This window comes from Platichthys flesus, chromosome 4 (genome assembly GCF_949316205.1).
Source record: "Platichthys flesus chromosome 4, fPlaFle2.1, whole genome shotgun sequence".
Classification (NCBI taxonomy): Eukaryota; Metazoa; Chordata; class Actinopteri; order Pleuronectiformes; family Pleuronectidae; genus Platichthys; species Platichthys flesus.
The window spans coordinates 16141768-16155719 of NC_084948.1; the positions used below are offsets into that span (position 1 = coordinate 16141768).

The following is a 13952-nucleotide window of genomic DNA, read 5'->3' on the forward strand; positions in this document are numbered from 1 at the left end:
TAATAATATTAATAACAGCGTCTTTGTGTGTGTGTCCTCACTTCCTTTGCACAAATTGAAGACATGGATGCTTGGTCCTCAGGTTAACATACACTGTATCAGTCTCTGTTCATGGTGCTGAAATCTCACCAACCAGAAACCAATGGTCTCAGAATAAAGAAACTTGATTTGCAGCAGATGTTGAAACTATGATTGTTTCTAATCACATTGCTTTAGTATAGATGTTACATGAAGGTGTGTTTTCCTTTGTACTCCCACGAGTCCACACACCCCGTGATTCGGTATTGATCCTCTCCAGACTCCATACGTTCAGATCGGGGCTGCTCCCTCCAATCAGCTGCCGTCCTCCCTCTGTCGTACGATGCTCTCGCGTTGTCTGCGCACGGCGGCTTGTTTTCACGGCTTTTCCGAGCTCAGCGTCCGCAGCAGCCTGACGTGCGGGTGATGGGGAACAGACGCGTGCGTGTTGAAGACTATATGTAACAAACCATGGGCCGTGCACCTCATCCTCGGACTCTGAGAACATGACGCAGGACGCGGACGTCCCAGCGGTTTCTCTAGAGCGCAGCGGTGGTTGTGCATTTCTCCCCAGCTCTCCATCCTCTCCTCACCCCCCCTGCTGGGATCAGAAGGCGTCACATGCGGCTGAGACGCACTCAGATAACATGTCTGTGGATGAGCACCGCAGCCTGCAGGATCTGGACCAGCGCTGGAGGCCAGCATGCCCGCACCGGAGGACGTTTTTATAACCACTGCAAACCACATCTCTGAGATTTAGACACTTTACATCAATTCGAAGGTAAGAAGAGTCACTTGTGTTTGGTGATTGTTCAATGCAAAATGCGTAGTTGGGTTTGTGGATGTATCCTGCAGGATTTGCTGCCATTCCTTATAAATATGTTTATATAAAAGAAAATTACGTCTATATTTTTTTTTTACGTTTGAATGTTGTGATTTGCAAACGGATAGATGAGTGTGTTAGAAGCCCAAGATGGAAAATCATATTGCTGCTTGAACTAGTTTGCAAAAAACTATTGCTGAGTTGGCCTTTTATCAGGTTTGACCGAAAATGTCTGTGCACGCTTGCTCCCATTTCTGTCTGGTCATCAATACCTTATTTATAGACCCCCCCCCCCACACACACACACCCACAACCACCACCACCACCACCACCACATGACCTCAATACTTTCAATCCCCTCCCTCTGTAGCTGACACAAGCAGCGTTCATCACAATGTGAGAAAATGACATTTACAGCTTTAGTAGCTACTTTGACCACGAGCTCGTCGGTATAATCTGCCAAGTGTTATTTTATTATTCCAAAAGTGTATCAAGTGTAAGGTTTAATTAGAAACTTGACATAATTATTTGACAAATGCCAATTCTCTCTCCCTGTGTCTCCTGAGTGCAGCCATGGCTGATGAGAGCAGCAGCGTGTCCCAGCAGTTAAAGAGTGTGGAGAGGAGCATGGTGTTCCTCCGTCAGGAGCACCTCACCTTGCTCCACGGCCTCCACCTGGAGATCCTCTCCCTGCAGAAACGATGCTCAGGTGAACAGTGTGTGTGTGTGTCTGTGTGTGTGAGAAAGGGAGAGACCGTTATGTCACCTGGAACACCAAACACATTTTTAGTAGTTAAATAATGTATATAGTTACATAGGCCCTCAAATTAATGAGAACGTAAACTTTTCTATATACATTATAAATTATTCTATGTTATTAAATATCCATTTTTTGGTTTAGTCTATAAAATGACCAACACAATTATGATATACTTCCCATCACATCACAGTTAAGTTTTGTCCAAGTAAGACTCCAAAGATATTTTCTACCATATGTGAAGAAAAGCAGCAAATCCTCATGTTTGACCGGACAGATAATGTTTCTCATATTTACTGGAAAAATGATTAATCAATAATTAGAATACACTGTTATACATTCTCTGTCAACAACAGGCCAGTGACTTCAGCTTCGTGCTTATCTTCATTTGAACCTCTCCTTTTGCTTTGCTTTTCTTCTCAGCTGCTTTAATTCTTCATTAATCTGCAGGGACCCCTCTCATTGACCCCCTGCCGTCACACGGACGATTAATTCAAAGCTTTAATTACAGGCTTGATGGATTATTAGAAACACGATTGTTCCAGGCTTTTTTTTTAATGAGGGTTTAATAATCCTTCAAGCCTGCTCCCACATATAATTCATTTGTAATGATTTCACCTTCTTTTATTCTGGCTGTATGACCAGTATATCATTTAAGGGCGTGGTGGTGGTTGGGTAACAGTCTTCGGTTGTTGTCGTTTTCAAACAGTACCCATGTGCACACGCTCCCCATTGTTCATGGAGTGGGGGTCTGCTCCATCACTCAGAGGCAGACTATGACTAGATGGTGATGTCATGCTACAATTCCTGTAGATTACATCATTTCCTGTTTGAGGCTTAATGGAAAATACATCCATATAATCAAGCAAGTGCACATGAACACACACACACACACACACACACACACACACACACACACACACACACACACACATTGCCACTGCTATTATACTTGTGAGGACATTTGATTTAATTAATTCACTGGAGGCTGTCCCTGTCCTTCACTACTGCAGTTACATGCGTAAAGCCTACACCCTCACATCATGCTGAATTCATGCAATACAGAACAGGAGGCCTGATTTTTGACTTGTTCAGACAATGATCCTATAATCTTAATGCTAAACTAGTGTCGCACCAGATTCAGATGCTTTTGCTGTTGAAGGTATTTGCTGCTGTCTTTAGAAGGTTGCAAACTAACACTGAATAGTTTAAATAAAATGTGCAGAATGGATTGCACTACTAGTGTTAATTCAGCAGTGCATTTCTAGCCTTGCTGCCAACCGTTTGTTGATATGTCTGTAGTTTTTTTAATGGAGTGAAAGATGTTGTCTATGTCAGAAATTCCTGATATCTCCAAGTCAGAGGTTGAAAAGTTTTCCCACTCAGCTGCTCTAAAAAACCTTGTTTTAAGTTTAAACATTGTGATATGAACATTGCAGTATTCTGATCTTAATTCTTACCTCAAACCCTAAAATGAATGGGCTGTTAACACAACCCCCAACATTTCGTCTTCACAAACTGAACTCAAACAAACACATGGTACAGAGTAACATACAAAATACTCACACACACACATTCATCGTCAATCAAATAAATCCTCGCAAAGATGCACACATACATGTCCATCATGGTTTGGTTAATCCATGGATTCCATAGCGCTTAGTAATCCATCCAAAGGGGATTGTGGTGAAGCAAATACTGTGTGTGTGTGTGTGTACATGTGTGTGTCTGCGAGTGTGTGTTTTACAGATAGTTGATGACTTCTGTGCACACAGAATCAAAGTTATGTTCATGTAGTCATTCAGCATCCAGGAAAACAAGACAGTTGTTTGGCTGAACCTTCAGAAAAAACACATTATAGAAAATGATTTTATCAATAACAGAGACTTCAGAGAGATTTACTGCTTTTTCTCTCTGGCAATAAACACACTCTGTCCTCCTGTCTCATAAACAGAAATAAATCTTTGTCCTGCAGCAGCTGGAGTCATGAATCTGCTCAGTGGTTTGTGTCTGCCTGTAACACAGACCTTTATTTCCACACTCCTCAGACGTTTCTGCAGGGTTGCATAAGCAGGGACAGTGTTCTGCCACATTCACTGAAACACCCGAGATCATCTCCTCTTTCTGCCGAGCGTCTTTAAAGCCTCTTAGGATGGTTTCATGCCATAGTGGAAAATCTTCTTTTTAAGGCAAAGTAGGATGAAATGGCTGCTGAACAGGCTCCTGGATGTCCAGTATGCAGGAAAATGAGACAGAAAATTACAATTTCCCCAAAATGTAGTTATGATCCTCATCATAGGTTGAAATGTTAAGTTTTGCTCGATGTGGAGAAACTTGAAGGTCAAAACCAACATCGCTGCTTCAATTTATCGGGGCTCACTTACTGGTTGATTATATTTGCTCCAGCACACATCCAAAAACAATCCCTGACAGGCTCTACCTCCCGCTCCCCTGATGGAGCTGGTCAAAATGCTCAACTTTAAAATTATATTTGGGTGTGATAGTTGTTTGCTGCCGGCTCGCACATGTGCAGCCTGGACGGGGACTGCTAGCTTGATCTGATGCTGGGGCATGCATAATTATCTCCGTTGTTGTATTGTTGACCTCTACTACCACTACTCCTTATTGGCATGAAGGCGTTTGCCTTTCTGTTCCCTTAATCAAAAAGCTAAATCAAATTTAGATATCTGTTTTTGAAATGGGGCCCTTTTCTCTGACATGATGTGTGAGTCACAGAAATCAAGTATTTGCGGGTGTGTTCATGCAGTTTGTCCTTCAAGATATCTTTACAACGTCCAAGGTTGAGCCGAGAAACAAAACCCCCGGATTGCTCAGTGAGGCTGCAGGAGATAAGTCTGATATACAAAGACACGCACACATACACACACAGGATGCTGAAATGTGCTGAGCGCCCCTTTTCCTTTATATGACTCTGTTTTTGAGAAATATTTCTCACAGTCAGCTCCATGCTGTGAAATGAACTTTGTAAATGCTTCTGGCAGTTGTGAATGAGGATAACAACGAAAAAAAATCATATTCCTCAAACTCCCCCACCTTCCTTCCTTCCTTTTATCTTTCTTCCTCTCCTCCTCACCCCCTCATCTTCCTCTTTTCAGGCTCTTTTCAGGTTAGAACTAACCACCATGTGCTCCTCTAGATTATCTCTAATTTTAACTGCTCTGGGAAGTCAAATCTATGCCCCATTAATCAAATTACTGTAGAGAGTGACACACACTAACACACATACGTGTGTGCTGAGAGCTTGATGTCAAGATTTCCCCACAGTCAGGCATCACTGACTGACCATCGAGATGAGTGACAGTCCAGACACGACCAGGCAGCCATCTGGTTTCCACAAGAGACACATTTTTTATCAGGGACAATCCAACAATCATTAATAACTGAAACCAGTCTGATACATTATCTTCTCAAACCATTAGCTGCTGTAATGCCAGAACATGAGATATAATCCATCCAGAATCTAAAAATGTCAGTGTGCCAGATATCATATCACGTAATATTTGGATAATCCTAATCATACTGCAGGGGGATCTCACTGTGACACGATTCAACTCTCTCACTATGAAGGCTCCTACAATCATGTCTGTTTAAACCCTGCTTTCATACATGAACTGAAGTTCAGACATTTCCCTGAAATTATTCAGAGGGGCTGTATGAATGCAAATATTGTCCAAGTCAGTTGCACTGACTTAGCCCTAGTAAAATATCCAGAAAATATCCATGAATGAGCCCATGTGAGAATTCAATGGAAAACATTTCAAAAACCTGATAGACGAAAAAGTTAAAAAACAAACAAGGAGATTGCAAATAATCTCAGGATGAACCAGAGGTACCATACACGTAGAAGAATCGAGAGCGTTTGAAGATTAGAACTGACTTTGGTGTTGATGTGCTGTAAACAAAAAGCAGTGGAATTGATTGCAGGACGCTGTGAGCTCTACATGGACACCAACCCTTTCTGTTCTTGTGAACGCGTCTGACCCGGACATCCTCTTGCTGCGTTCATCAAATCGGGGACTCCAGAAAAAGTCTGGACCGAATTTTTCCAAAACCCACATTTTTGAGAGTTCAAAATGCAAAAGTTATCTATTAAATCAAGCTATGAAATACATCTACAGTGTTAGCTCTATTAAGAAGTAACACATAACATGATGTTTCTAAATCATCAGCAGGCAGAATGTTTACGGAGTGAAAGTGGATTTGGATTGAAATGTTTGTAAAGGTTATTTTCTTAGCAGCATCCGATGTTTTAATAATTACAGCTTTATACCAAGCATCTATATCTCCCTATAGGTTCCTATTTGTCTGGTTTGCATTGCCCCTTGAAGCAAAATTGCAGCGGCAGCAGTCTTTATTTAAGTGTGGATTGATTTCAGGGAGAATTTGCTTATACATCTTAATAAAGTTACAGTAAAGAGTTTTAAGTAATGAAACAGGGCGTCACTGGCAGAGAGCCTCTGGCACAAATTCTTTTGATGTAAAGTTTCAGATTTAGCCTCATAAAATATGTATGAGCTCAGTGATGTGCTGGAAACTGCATCGAGCATCTGCTATGTTAACCAACAGGAAACGTCTGGGTACATGCAGCTTATTTCAGAACCGCTCAGCCTCTGTATTTATGCTCTAACAATATGATTCACATGGTTTTAATGGCCCTTTCCCGTTTTTCTCTCGTGTTTTTCAGAAGTGACGAGCGAGCTGAAGGTGGTGCCTTCAGGCAGAAGCCAATTAGGTAAAACTCACAGTGATGAACTGATTTTTATGCTTTTTTTGTTGTTGTTGTTGTTCTCTGGTTCGGAGACAAAAAGTCAGAGACATGTTTACATTTCTCTGGGCCAGTTTCTCTCGCTGCACTCAACCCCCAATCGACCATCTCTCTCTGAGCCTGCATCCACCCTCTGCCTCCCTCTGCCCTTCCAGCCCTCCCATCCCCCTCGGGGACAGATCCCTGTCAGCCGCCTGCCTCCTTTTTTTTCACCCCTGCCTCCTTATCTCTCTCTGTCTGTTCATCCACAAGCTGCAGGAAGCCTCTTGCAAACCATCAGTGCAAAGTGCATCCGTGTTTTCCCCTGTGTGTGTGTATATTTACTTTTTCCTCACGTGTGCACATTTTCCTGCTTGAAGAGAATTGGTCACGGCTGTATAAAGATATACACACAGCTGCAGAGACAGTGGACCATAGCTGATGTTGGCGGGACCATCTATTGTGTCTGGGTGCCGGGACAGGCATCGTTTGGTCACAGCGAATTAGACACAGAGTCAAAAGGCTGAATGTGTGCTTGTACAGATTCTTTGTTGATCTTCTATTTAGAGCCCACAACCTACAGAGTGAGGACATTTTGACTGGTCCTTCGTTTCTGACCCACTTATAACACTGTTTCATCATTAAGATTTTTTTTGAGGGGTTGGGTTAGAATTGGCTTTAGGTTAGGTTCAGGCAATTAGTTTGGATTGTTAAGATTATGGTATGGGGCTAGGAAAAGCATTATGTCTTTGAGTGTCCTCTCTAAGTGTGTGGCTACATTACTACATTACGTTATCCCAGGATCCATTAATACCACGCTGCCCCCTGTTCTCCTGTCCTACCTCGACAAAATGATCCATCCTCTTTTTCTTTTTCCTGCTCTCATTTTTCCACGAGGGTCCCAGCGGGGGTGTCCACTTACAGACTTTGCTCTGAGGGAGGGGAAGCTTAGAGTCGGGAAAAGAGAGGGAGGAAGAGGTGGAGAGAGAGGTATATAGAAGAGGGCAAATAATGGAAAAGGTAAAGGCAGCAGGATCAGGATGCGGTGAGCTGGCAGACACGGTGGAGGAGAAAGGTGACTACGGGAAGGGAATATCACATTAGGTGGACATTAGTTGGACATTAGTTAGTTTAGGGCTGAACCTGGGTGTGGTGATGGGCGACAGAAAATGTGAGACTGATCGGTCCCCAGAGGATCCCATGTGGAAGACAAAGGGAGACATACTGGAGGGGAAATATGGAAGAACAAGGATGTAGAAAAGATGTTCTTGAAAGGAAAGAGAGATGTTTGAAGCTCCCTATTACATTCAAGTCTAATCTGGACTCCAAGCTTTAGAGGTCTCCAAAATCTCCCACCACCCTTTGAGATTCTGTCACCCAGAAACCTCGTCCTAGTTCGACAGTCAGCATCGGCCTCTGTGGATGTAATCTCCTCTGGAGAGCTGCAGCTCAGTCACCCCTGGGTTTGCTGCACTGACTCAGGCCTTTTCATCTATTCCTCCCTCTCCTCTGGGGATTTTCACATGTATGAAGAACACAAAGGATATATACACACAAGCAGAAAACATACATATATATATATATATATATATATATATTTATATATACGGCCTTAAATGAAACCTTGGGACAGAGGTTGAGGTGAGAAGACCTAAAGCACTATTGTGTCTTTGTAGCCGTCTCGGAAATGATGTCTTATCTGTACTGCATGAAGATACTGTACAGTACACAAAGGTTTGCAAAGTGCAGAATTAACTGTTTTTGTTTTTAATTAATTTCCTCGGACATTAACTTGGAGGAGATAAACAGAATATAAAATAACAGAAAATAAATCTATTGTAAACATATACTGTTTAATAAATACGGATGATATAATGGCTTCCTAAAAGTGTCTCGATTGCCCCCTGGTGGCATCCTCCTCTGTGCTGGTGGATGGAACATGGACCAAACCAAGTCAAAATACACATTGATCACCAGAAACACAGTAAACAGCAGTTTTGATGATTGATCAATTATAATTTTTTAACTCAGAATTATTGGTTTAGTTTCTCTCATGTAAGGGTTTCTCTCTATTTGTATTTCTATTTGTATTCTTCAGACAAAACAAATCCTTTTAAGACTTCACATTTTACCTAACACATTGTCTTATTAACACATCTTAGATTGTAACCATGCTGGATAATGAAAAGTTATTTTGATACATTGTCCTGCTTCAGTACAGCCTTTCATTTGTGGGAATGTAGGTTACACTAATCAACCTATATATAAAATACAATGTATATTATATTTAGCAGATGTTCCCAGCAGCTGCCCAGACCCACTTAAAAGCCTCCACAGCAATTTCGTAGCTCACAACATTTTTCATAATGAAATAATAATATATATAATGATTCGGTCCAGACCGTCCAGTTATTACTTTCATATAATTTTTAAATGAGCATATCTGTGCCAAAAATGATTTATATGGATAATGTTGGAATTGTGGCTCTGGTCCACGTGAGCTGATGAGTAAAGTTGACATGGGCCAACAAAGGCTCAGCTTTGCATATATAAGTGAGATTGTGACAATGTGTCACATAGTAAAGAACACAATTATTTAACTGTGTCTGTATACTCTGTCTGTTTGATGTGTTTCTTTTTGTGTGTGCTTTTTGGAGAGAGCATTCACATTATTTGACTTGGATTGAGCACATACACAAGTTTTATAAAAATCTTATTCAAACATCTTTCAACATTTGCATTTCTTCACTTTGTCAGAGTTACAGGACGAAGAGGAGCTCCTGGAAGAACATTGTCGTCATGTGGAGAACCGGCTTGAAGAGCAGAATTGCACCTTAGGAGAAATGCGTGATGAGCTGACTCACAAAGGGGCTTTGGTGGGAGCCCTCAGAGCCAATCTCAAAGAGAAAGAGCGCCATTTCCTGGAGGAGCTCAAGCGCCGCAGCCACTGCTCGACCATCCTCAACACAGAGCTGCAGAAACAAACAGAGGCAGCAGCGTACCTCTCCTTCCAGCTGCACGCTGCGAGGCAGAAACTGCACCACCAGCGGATGCAGCAGAGGCAGGTGCTCCTTGCCCGGGCCAACAGTCAGGGGGCCCAGTACTCTGCCGAGCAGAACTCCGTTTCTCCACACATGCCGTCAGGAGCATCCCCTTCCTCCCCTGTGGTGAAACCGAAGCGTAAGAGCGGCAGGGCATCTTCAAGGGTGGACCGTGCCCGGGAGTGCGTGCCCATAGAGAGGGTGATAGGCCCTGCAGAGCCCACAGCCATGCCGGACCCTGCGCTCTTCCTTCACCCTCGAAGGCACCGAGCTAGATCCAGGCACACTGTGGCACAGAGACAGGCCCCACTTGGCATGGAGAGGGAGGATGAGGAGGAAGGAGGTGGGGAGGGGCCAGTGGAGCCCCAGGATGAAGCTGCCAGACTGGTGTCTTCAGCTGTAGTGCCCCCTGCTGCTGAGACGCAGGCAGACTAGGAACTACTGTGACTTGTGCTTTTTACTGCAGTGTGATCACTGTATTAGTATCATATGTCAGACTGTTAATGCTTTGTTCTGCACCTTGACCCAATTGATACTGAGACTGGGTTTAGCTATTGAATTATATCATACTTACCATAGAAACGTTTTTTAATTGACTTTGATATAACCTCAATCAGCAAAGGGAAACTCAGTGAGTGTCACTTTAAGTCATTCTTAAATTAAATCAGATCTATCTGTTTACACTGCTGCCCCATGCTCTGTATACTGTGGGACCGTATTACAAAGAAATCCCTTTTAGATTTACGGTGAGGGGGAGTTTGAAAAGGGTAGCAGCCATTTTGGGTGGACTACGAGCCCAGCTGTGCGGCCCGACCAACTGTGACCTTTCAAGTCCAACCATAAATCACTCCATGTGGCCACGATTGTGTGGCCTGCTGAGAATAGCTAAGGCAACAGACACTTCCTGTTCGATATCCTCCATGTGATGATTGTAAGGAAGTATGGTTTTCAGTAACCTGCAGTTACTTCACTTTTGGTTACGTTTTGAACTCGTGACTCTGAACACTATTCTGTTTCCACAGTGTTTCATTGTTTTTTACATTTTATACCTTATTTGGAGAATATAAATTCTGATTTGCCCTAAAACCTGACAACAGACAAAACACCAAGCTAGAATTCAACAGGCTGTTGAGTTTTATATTAGAAGGGTACTTCGACAGCATATAACTTCTCCAAGGTAGTGTCCTATCTCACAATGTTAAGAGATTGAAAATAAAATTCGGGATTTGCCGGTTTATCCAGATCTCCAAAACGTAAAGGGCTCTGTCTCGTGTCAGTACAGAAATTGAACCATCTGAACTAAATGGAATTTATATTCAAGTCAAGTCGAAATGTCTGATATTTGACCCCAGCCGTACTTGAACCTATGGATAACGTCGATCTGCTCTGCATAATTTTACCATGTTTATAATTTTATTATTATTACTTTTAAACTCAGTGCTGTAGGCACATTGTGAAATTAAACCACAAAAACAGGAACAACACCATACAAACCCCACACACAAATGAAGGACATTATTCTTACTTTCAAATCATATGATTTTGAAATAATAATATTATTATCTTATTCTATTGCAACCCATACTTAAATAATATCAGTTAGTTGACTATTTTTCACAGATGAAAACTAAAGTGGCAACTCAATTTATTTTATCAGGGCCTGTCATAGGTGGATGCAAAGTTCATTCAGTTGCTGTAACTTTGGCCTCATGCAATCTTTGAATCCAGGGCTGAACAAACCGTATTTAATTGTGTTACTCAAGCTACACACTGAGACAGACATTTGCAACTTCTCCTCTGTAGTGACTGCTTTGTATAAATAGACAACATTCAGGTAATTATCAGTTGGGTCCGGGTGTGGTTTGTGTACTAAACAAACACACACACGGACTACTAGTTCTTCAGCTCATTTATGGTTGTGGTAGTTGGGTTAATGGGGGGGGGGGGGGGGGGGGGGGGTACCTACACTGTGTTCATTTTCTGTTTTACACAAATCCCCAAAGACAAGACACTGTAAATGTGCACATGGCGGCCCCTGATGTAACAATGAGCAAATGGCATCTTTGGAAAAGAAGCAGTAGAAAGAAAATCAAACTAACACTTTCAATGACTGTAATCCAATGCAGGACATACTTTTCGTGTTATTGCTTACATGTATCAGTGCTGATAATTAACTCAATGTTCTGATGAATACCCCACTGTAGCTGCTGCCTTACTATAGAAGAAAATGGATGTTAGCAAAGCAGAACTCTGAACAAAATATGGAGACGTGTAAGACATTTCTCTACTCAAGTACTGCGTTTAGTTTCTACAACACTTTTATAAGACGCTGTGGGGTTTGCATATAAAGGTTTTTCTTTTTTGGAAAGTATTTTATCCGAGTCGGTCGACAATAGAGCCAGGACCTGACTGATCATCAGTTACTCTGACAGGAGCCTTCCCATAAGACCAAATTTAATTGTGGTTAGTTGCTGTGAGGCTTTTCTTGCCTTCTACAGCTACTGGTTAGAAGTGTAGGATCCTGTTTTAGTAGTACATGTTCAATAAAGCAATATATCAATATATTTATATATTATTAGTAGGTTACATCCACTGGAATAAATACACTTGAAGTGTTAAAATAGATTATTTAGATTGTTTAACTTTGTATATTGCTACTGTATGTTTTGCTGAATATTTTTCTGAATTGATTTTTAAAAAGTTCTGTTGATTTGTCACATGTTTCATTGTGCTACAGTTTACAGGAGGCATGTAGGAATCAATGATATGTTGTGTGTAAAGCCGCATTAAGAGAACGGGCATTTTGATGCCGCATGAGACTGTTTGGATGAAAAGCTTGTCTTCTGCAAATGACATCACATTTGCAAAAATGCAAATGTGATGAGGGCTTTCGTTCGCCTCTTAGCTAGTAAGCCATTAGCATAACTGTGTGCACTGTTCATCCTCTGGTTTTATATTCAAAGCTGTCTTCTTTAAAACTGTTTTTTTTCCTTCCCTGAACATGGAGACCGTTTGACCGTATGACATCATCACTCCACTTGTAATCCAAATGAAACGACAGGTAGATTAAACTCTCCACGCACCTTCCTTAAGACTGATTTCACATTTCAGATGCTTTGGTATTATGTAACATCTCGGATGAATAATCAAAACACTGGCTGCTATATATGCACCCGAGCTGCTGTTGTCCAAAGTGGAGACTGATGACTTGTTTGTCGTCTTTGAAGCAAAAACGATAATGAGCCAAAGAGGCCCACAACCGCAATTAACACAAAGACGAATGGTGTGGTGCCTTTATGACGATTTTCATGAATATTCAAACTAAAGGGAGTAAATCTTCACCGCCTGATTTTTTTTCTAATCCTCAGAGCATGTCTAACATCATCAGTCAAACACCACAAGACATTTTATAATTTACTCACATCCACGGAGAACGTCTTCCATCTTTATAAATGCCTATATCATAACTCTAATCCTCATAATAAATATGCTAACAAATGTCAGCAGCAGAAACACCTCTGTCTCATCCTTGTTGAGGTCCAAATGTTTATTTTTAGGGTTATGTAACATGGGCTCTAGCAATAATGCTGTGTGGTACCCGATGTGAGAAGCAGAGAGGTGCTTCTCCGGGTCTTTCTTCGGTTTTTGGTCCTTGGCTGAGCACAAGCTACTGACTGGTTACCGCATATACTGTGTTTAGCTTCCTATACTGATCTACTGTACATATAATTTGAATAAAATGGAGGATTGTCTAGTCTGCTGTTTGTTGAAACAGAACACATTTCCAGATGATTCTATTATTTATATTTTCTCAGACCTGTAGAATTTGATTATTTATCTTAGTCAACAACAATTATTTGATGTATGACAAATCTAATGTCTATTTGGTTGGATTCTGTAACGTCACTTTGGCCATACAGGAGACTGTCAACACATGATATTGATACCGCTTCATACGTCATACAACACATAGGGTCAGAAAGCTGCTGCATATTGAAATATAAATCTTTATTATACAAAAAAGATTTGATAAGTTGAGTGAGTAAAGCAGTCTTAACCAACGTGAACTGATTGGTTGATGTGCAATAGAAACAGTGCACGTCATGTACACACACAACCTGATCTCACATTACTAAATAACATAACAAAACAAAGGGAAACAAAACCACTAAGGCAGTGTCTGACTGGCTGCAAACCTACCACGTAAAACATAATCAAACTCATACGACAAAGTAAAAATATCACTTAGGACTGATTAATGTTTTGGATTACACATTGTAAGTTGTGACAATGTGGGGATCTTTCCAGACATTATTCTCTCTTCTAATCTATAAAGTAATTTAGTGTATTTAGTAAATAATAAAATAATATTCAGGCCAGTTGGAAAATAATTGTATTACTTGAAGAAAATATTTGGCTGGTTAGGTAAAGTTTCAGGACCAAACTGTCCCTTTACTAGGATGAGAAAAGTGTCTTCTGTTCTTAACTAAGAGACAGGTTGGACTTTAACCTACTTTTTCTTCATATAATAAGAGCACTTTCCTGAGA

The 13952-nt window shown here is 41.2% G+C and overlaps 1 protein-coding gene across 1 annotated transcript; it reads left to right on the plus strand.

Moving 5' to 3' along the window:
- Nucleotides 1-436: 436 nt before the first annotated feature.
- Nucleotides 437-11328, plus strand: ccdc92ba (coiled-coil domain containing 92Ba). Its single transcript, XM_062386540.1, has 4 exons — nucleotides 437-799; nucleotides 1413-1550; nucleotides 6304-6351; nucleotides 9121-11328. The coding sequence occupies exons 2-4, from the start codon at nucleotides 1415-1417 to the stop codon at nucleotides 9837-9839; spliced, it is 903 nt and encodes a 300-aa protein (XP_062242524.1). The 5' UTR covers nucleotides 437-799; nucleotides 1413-1414; the 3' UTR covers nucleotides 9840-11328.
- The last annotated feature ends 2624 nt before the right edge of the window (nucleotides 11329-13952 follow it).

Bases quoted from the DNA above. Each gene is read 5' to 3' on its own strand.
- ccdc92ba (XM_062386540.1), top strand. From the start codon at position 1,415: ATGGCTGATGAGAGCAGCAGCGTGTCCCAGCAGTTAAAGAGTGTGGAG. The intron at 1,551-6,303 runs GTGAACAGTGTG...CGTGTTTTTCAG, and splicing joins CCTGCAGAAACGATGCTCAG to AAGTGACGAGCGAGCTGAAG. The intron at 6,352-9,120 runs GTAAAACTCACA...TCACTTTGTCAG, and splicing joins TTCAGGCAGAAGCCAATTAG to AGTTACAGGACGAAGAGGAG.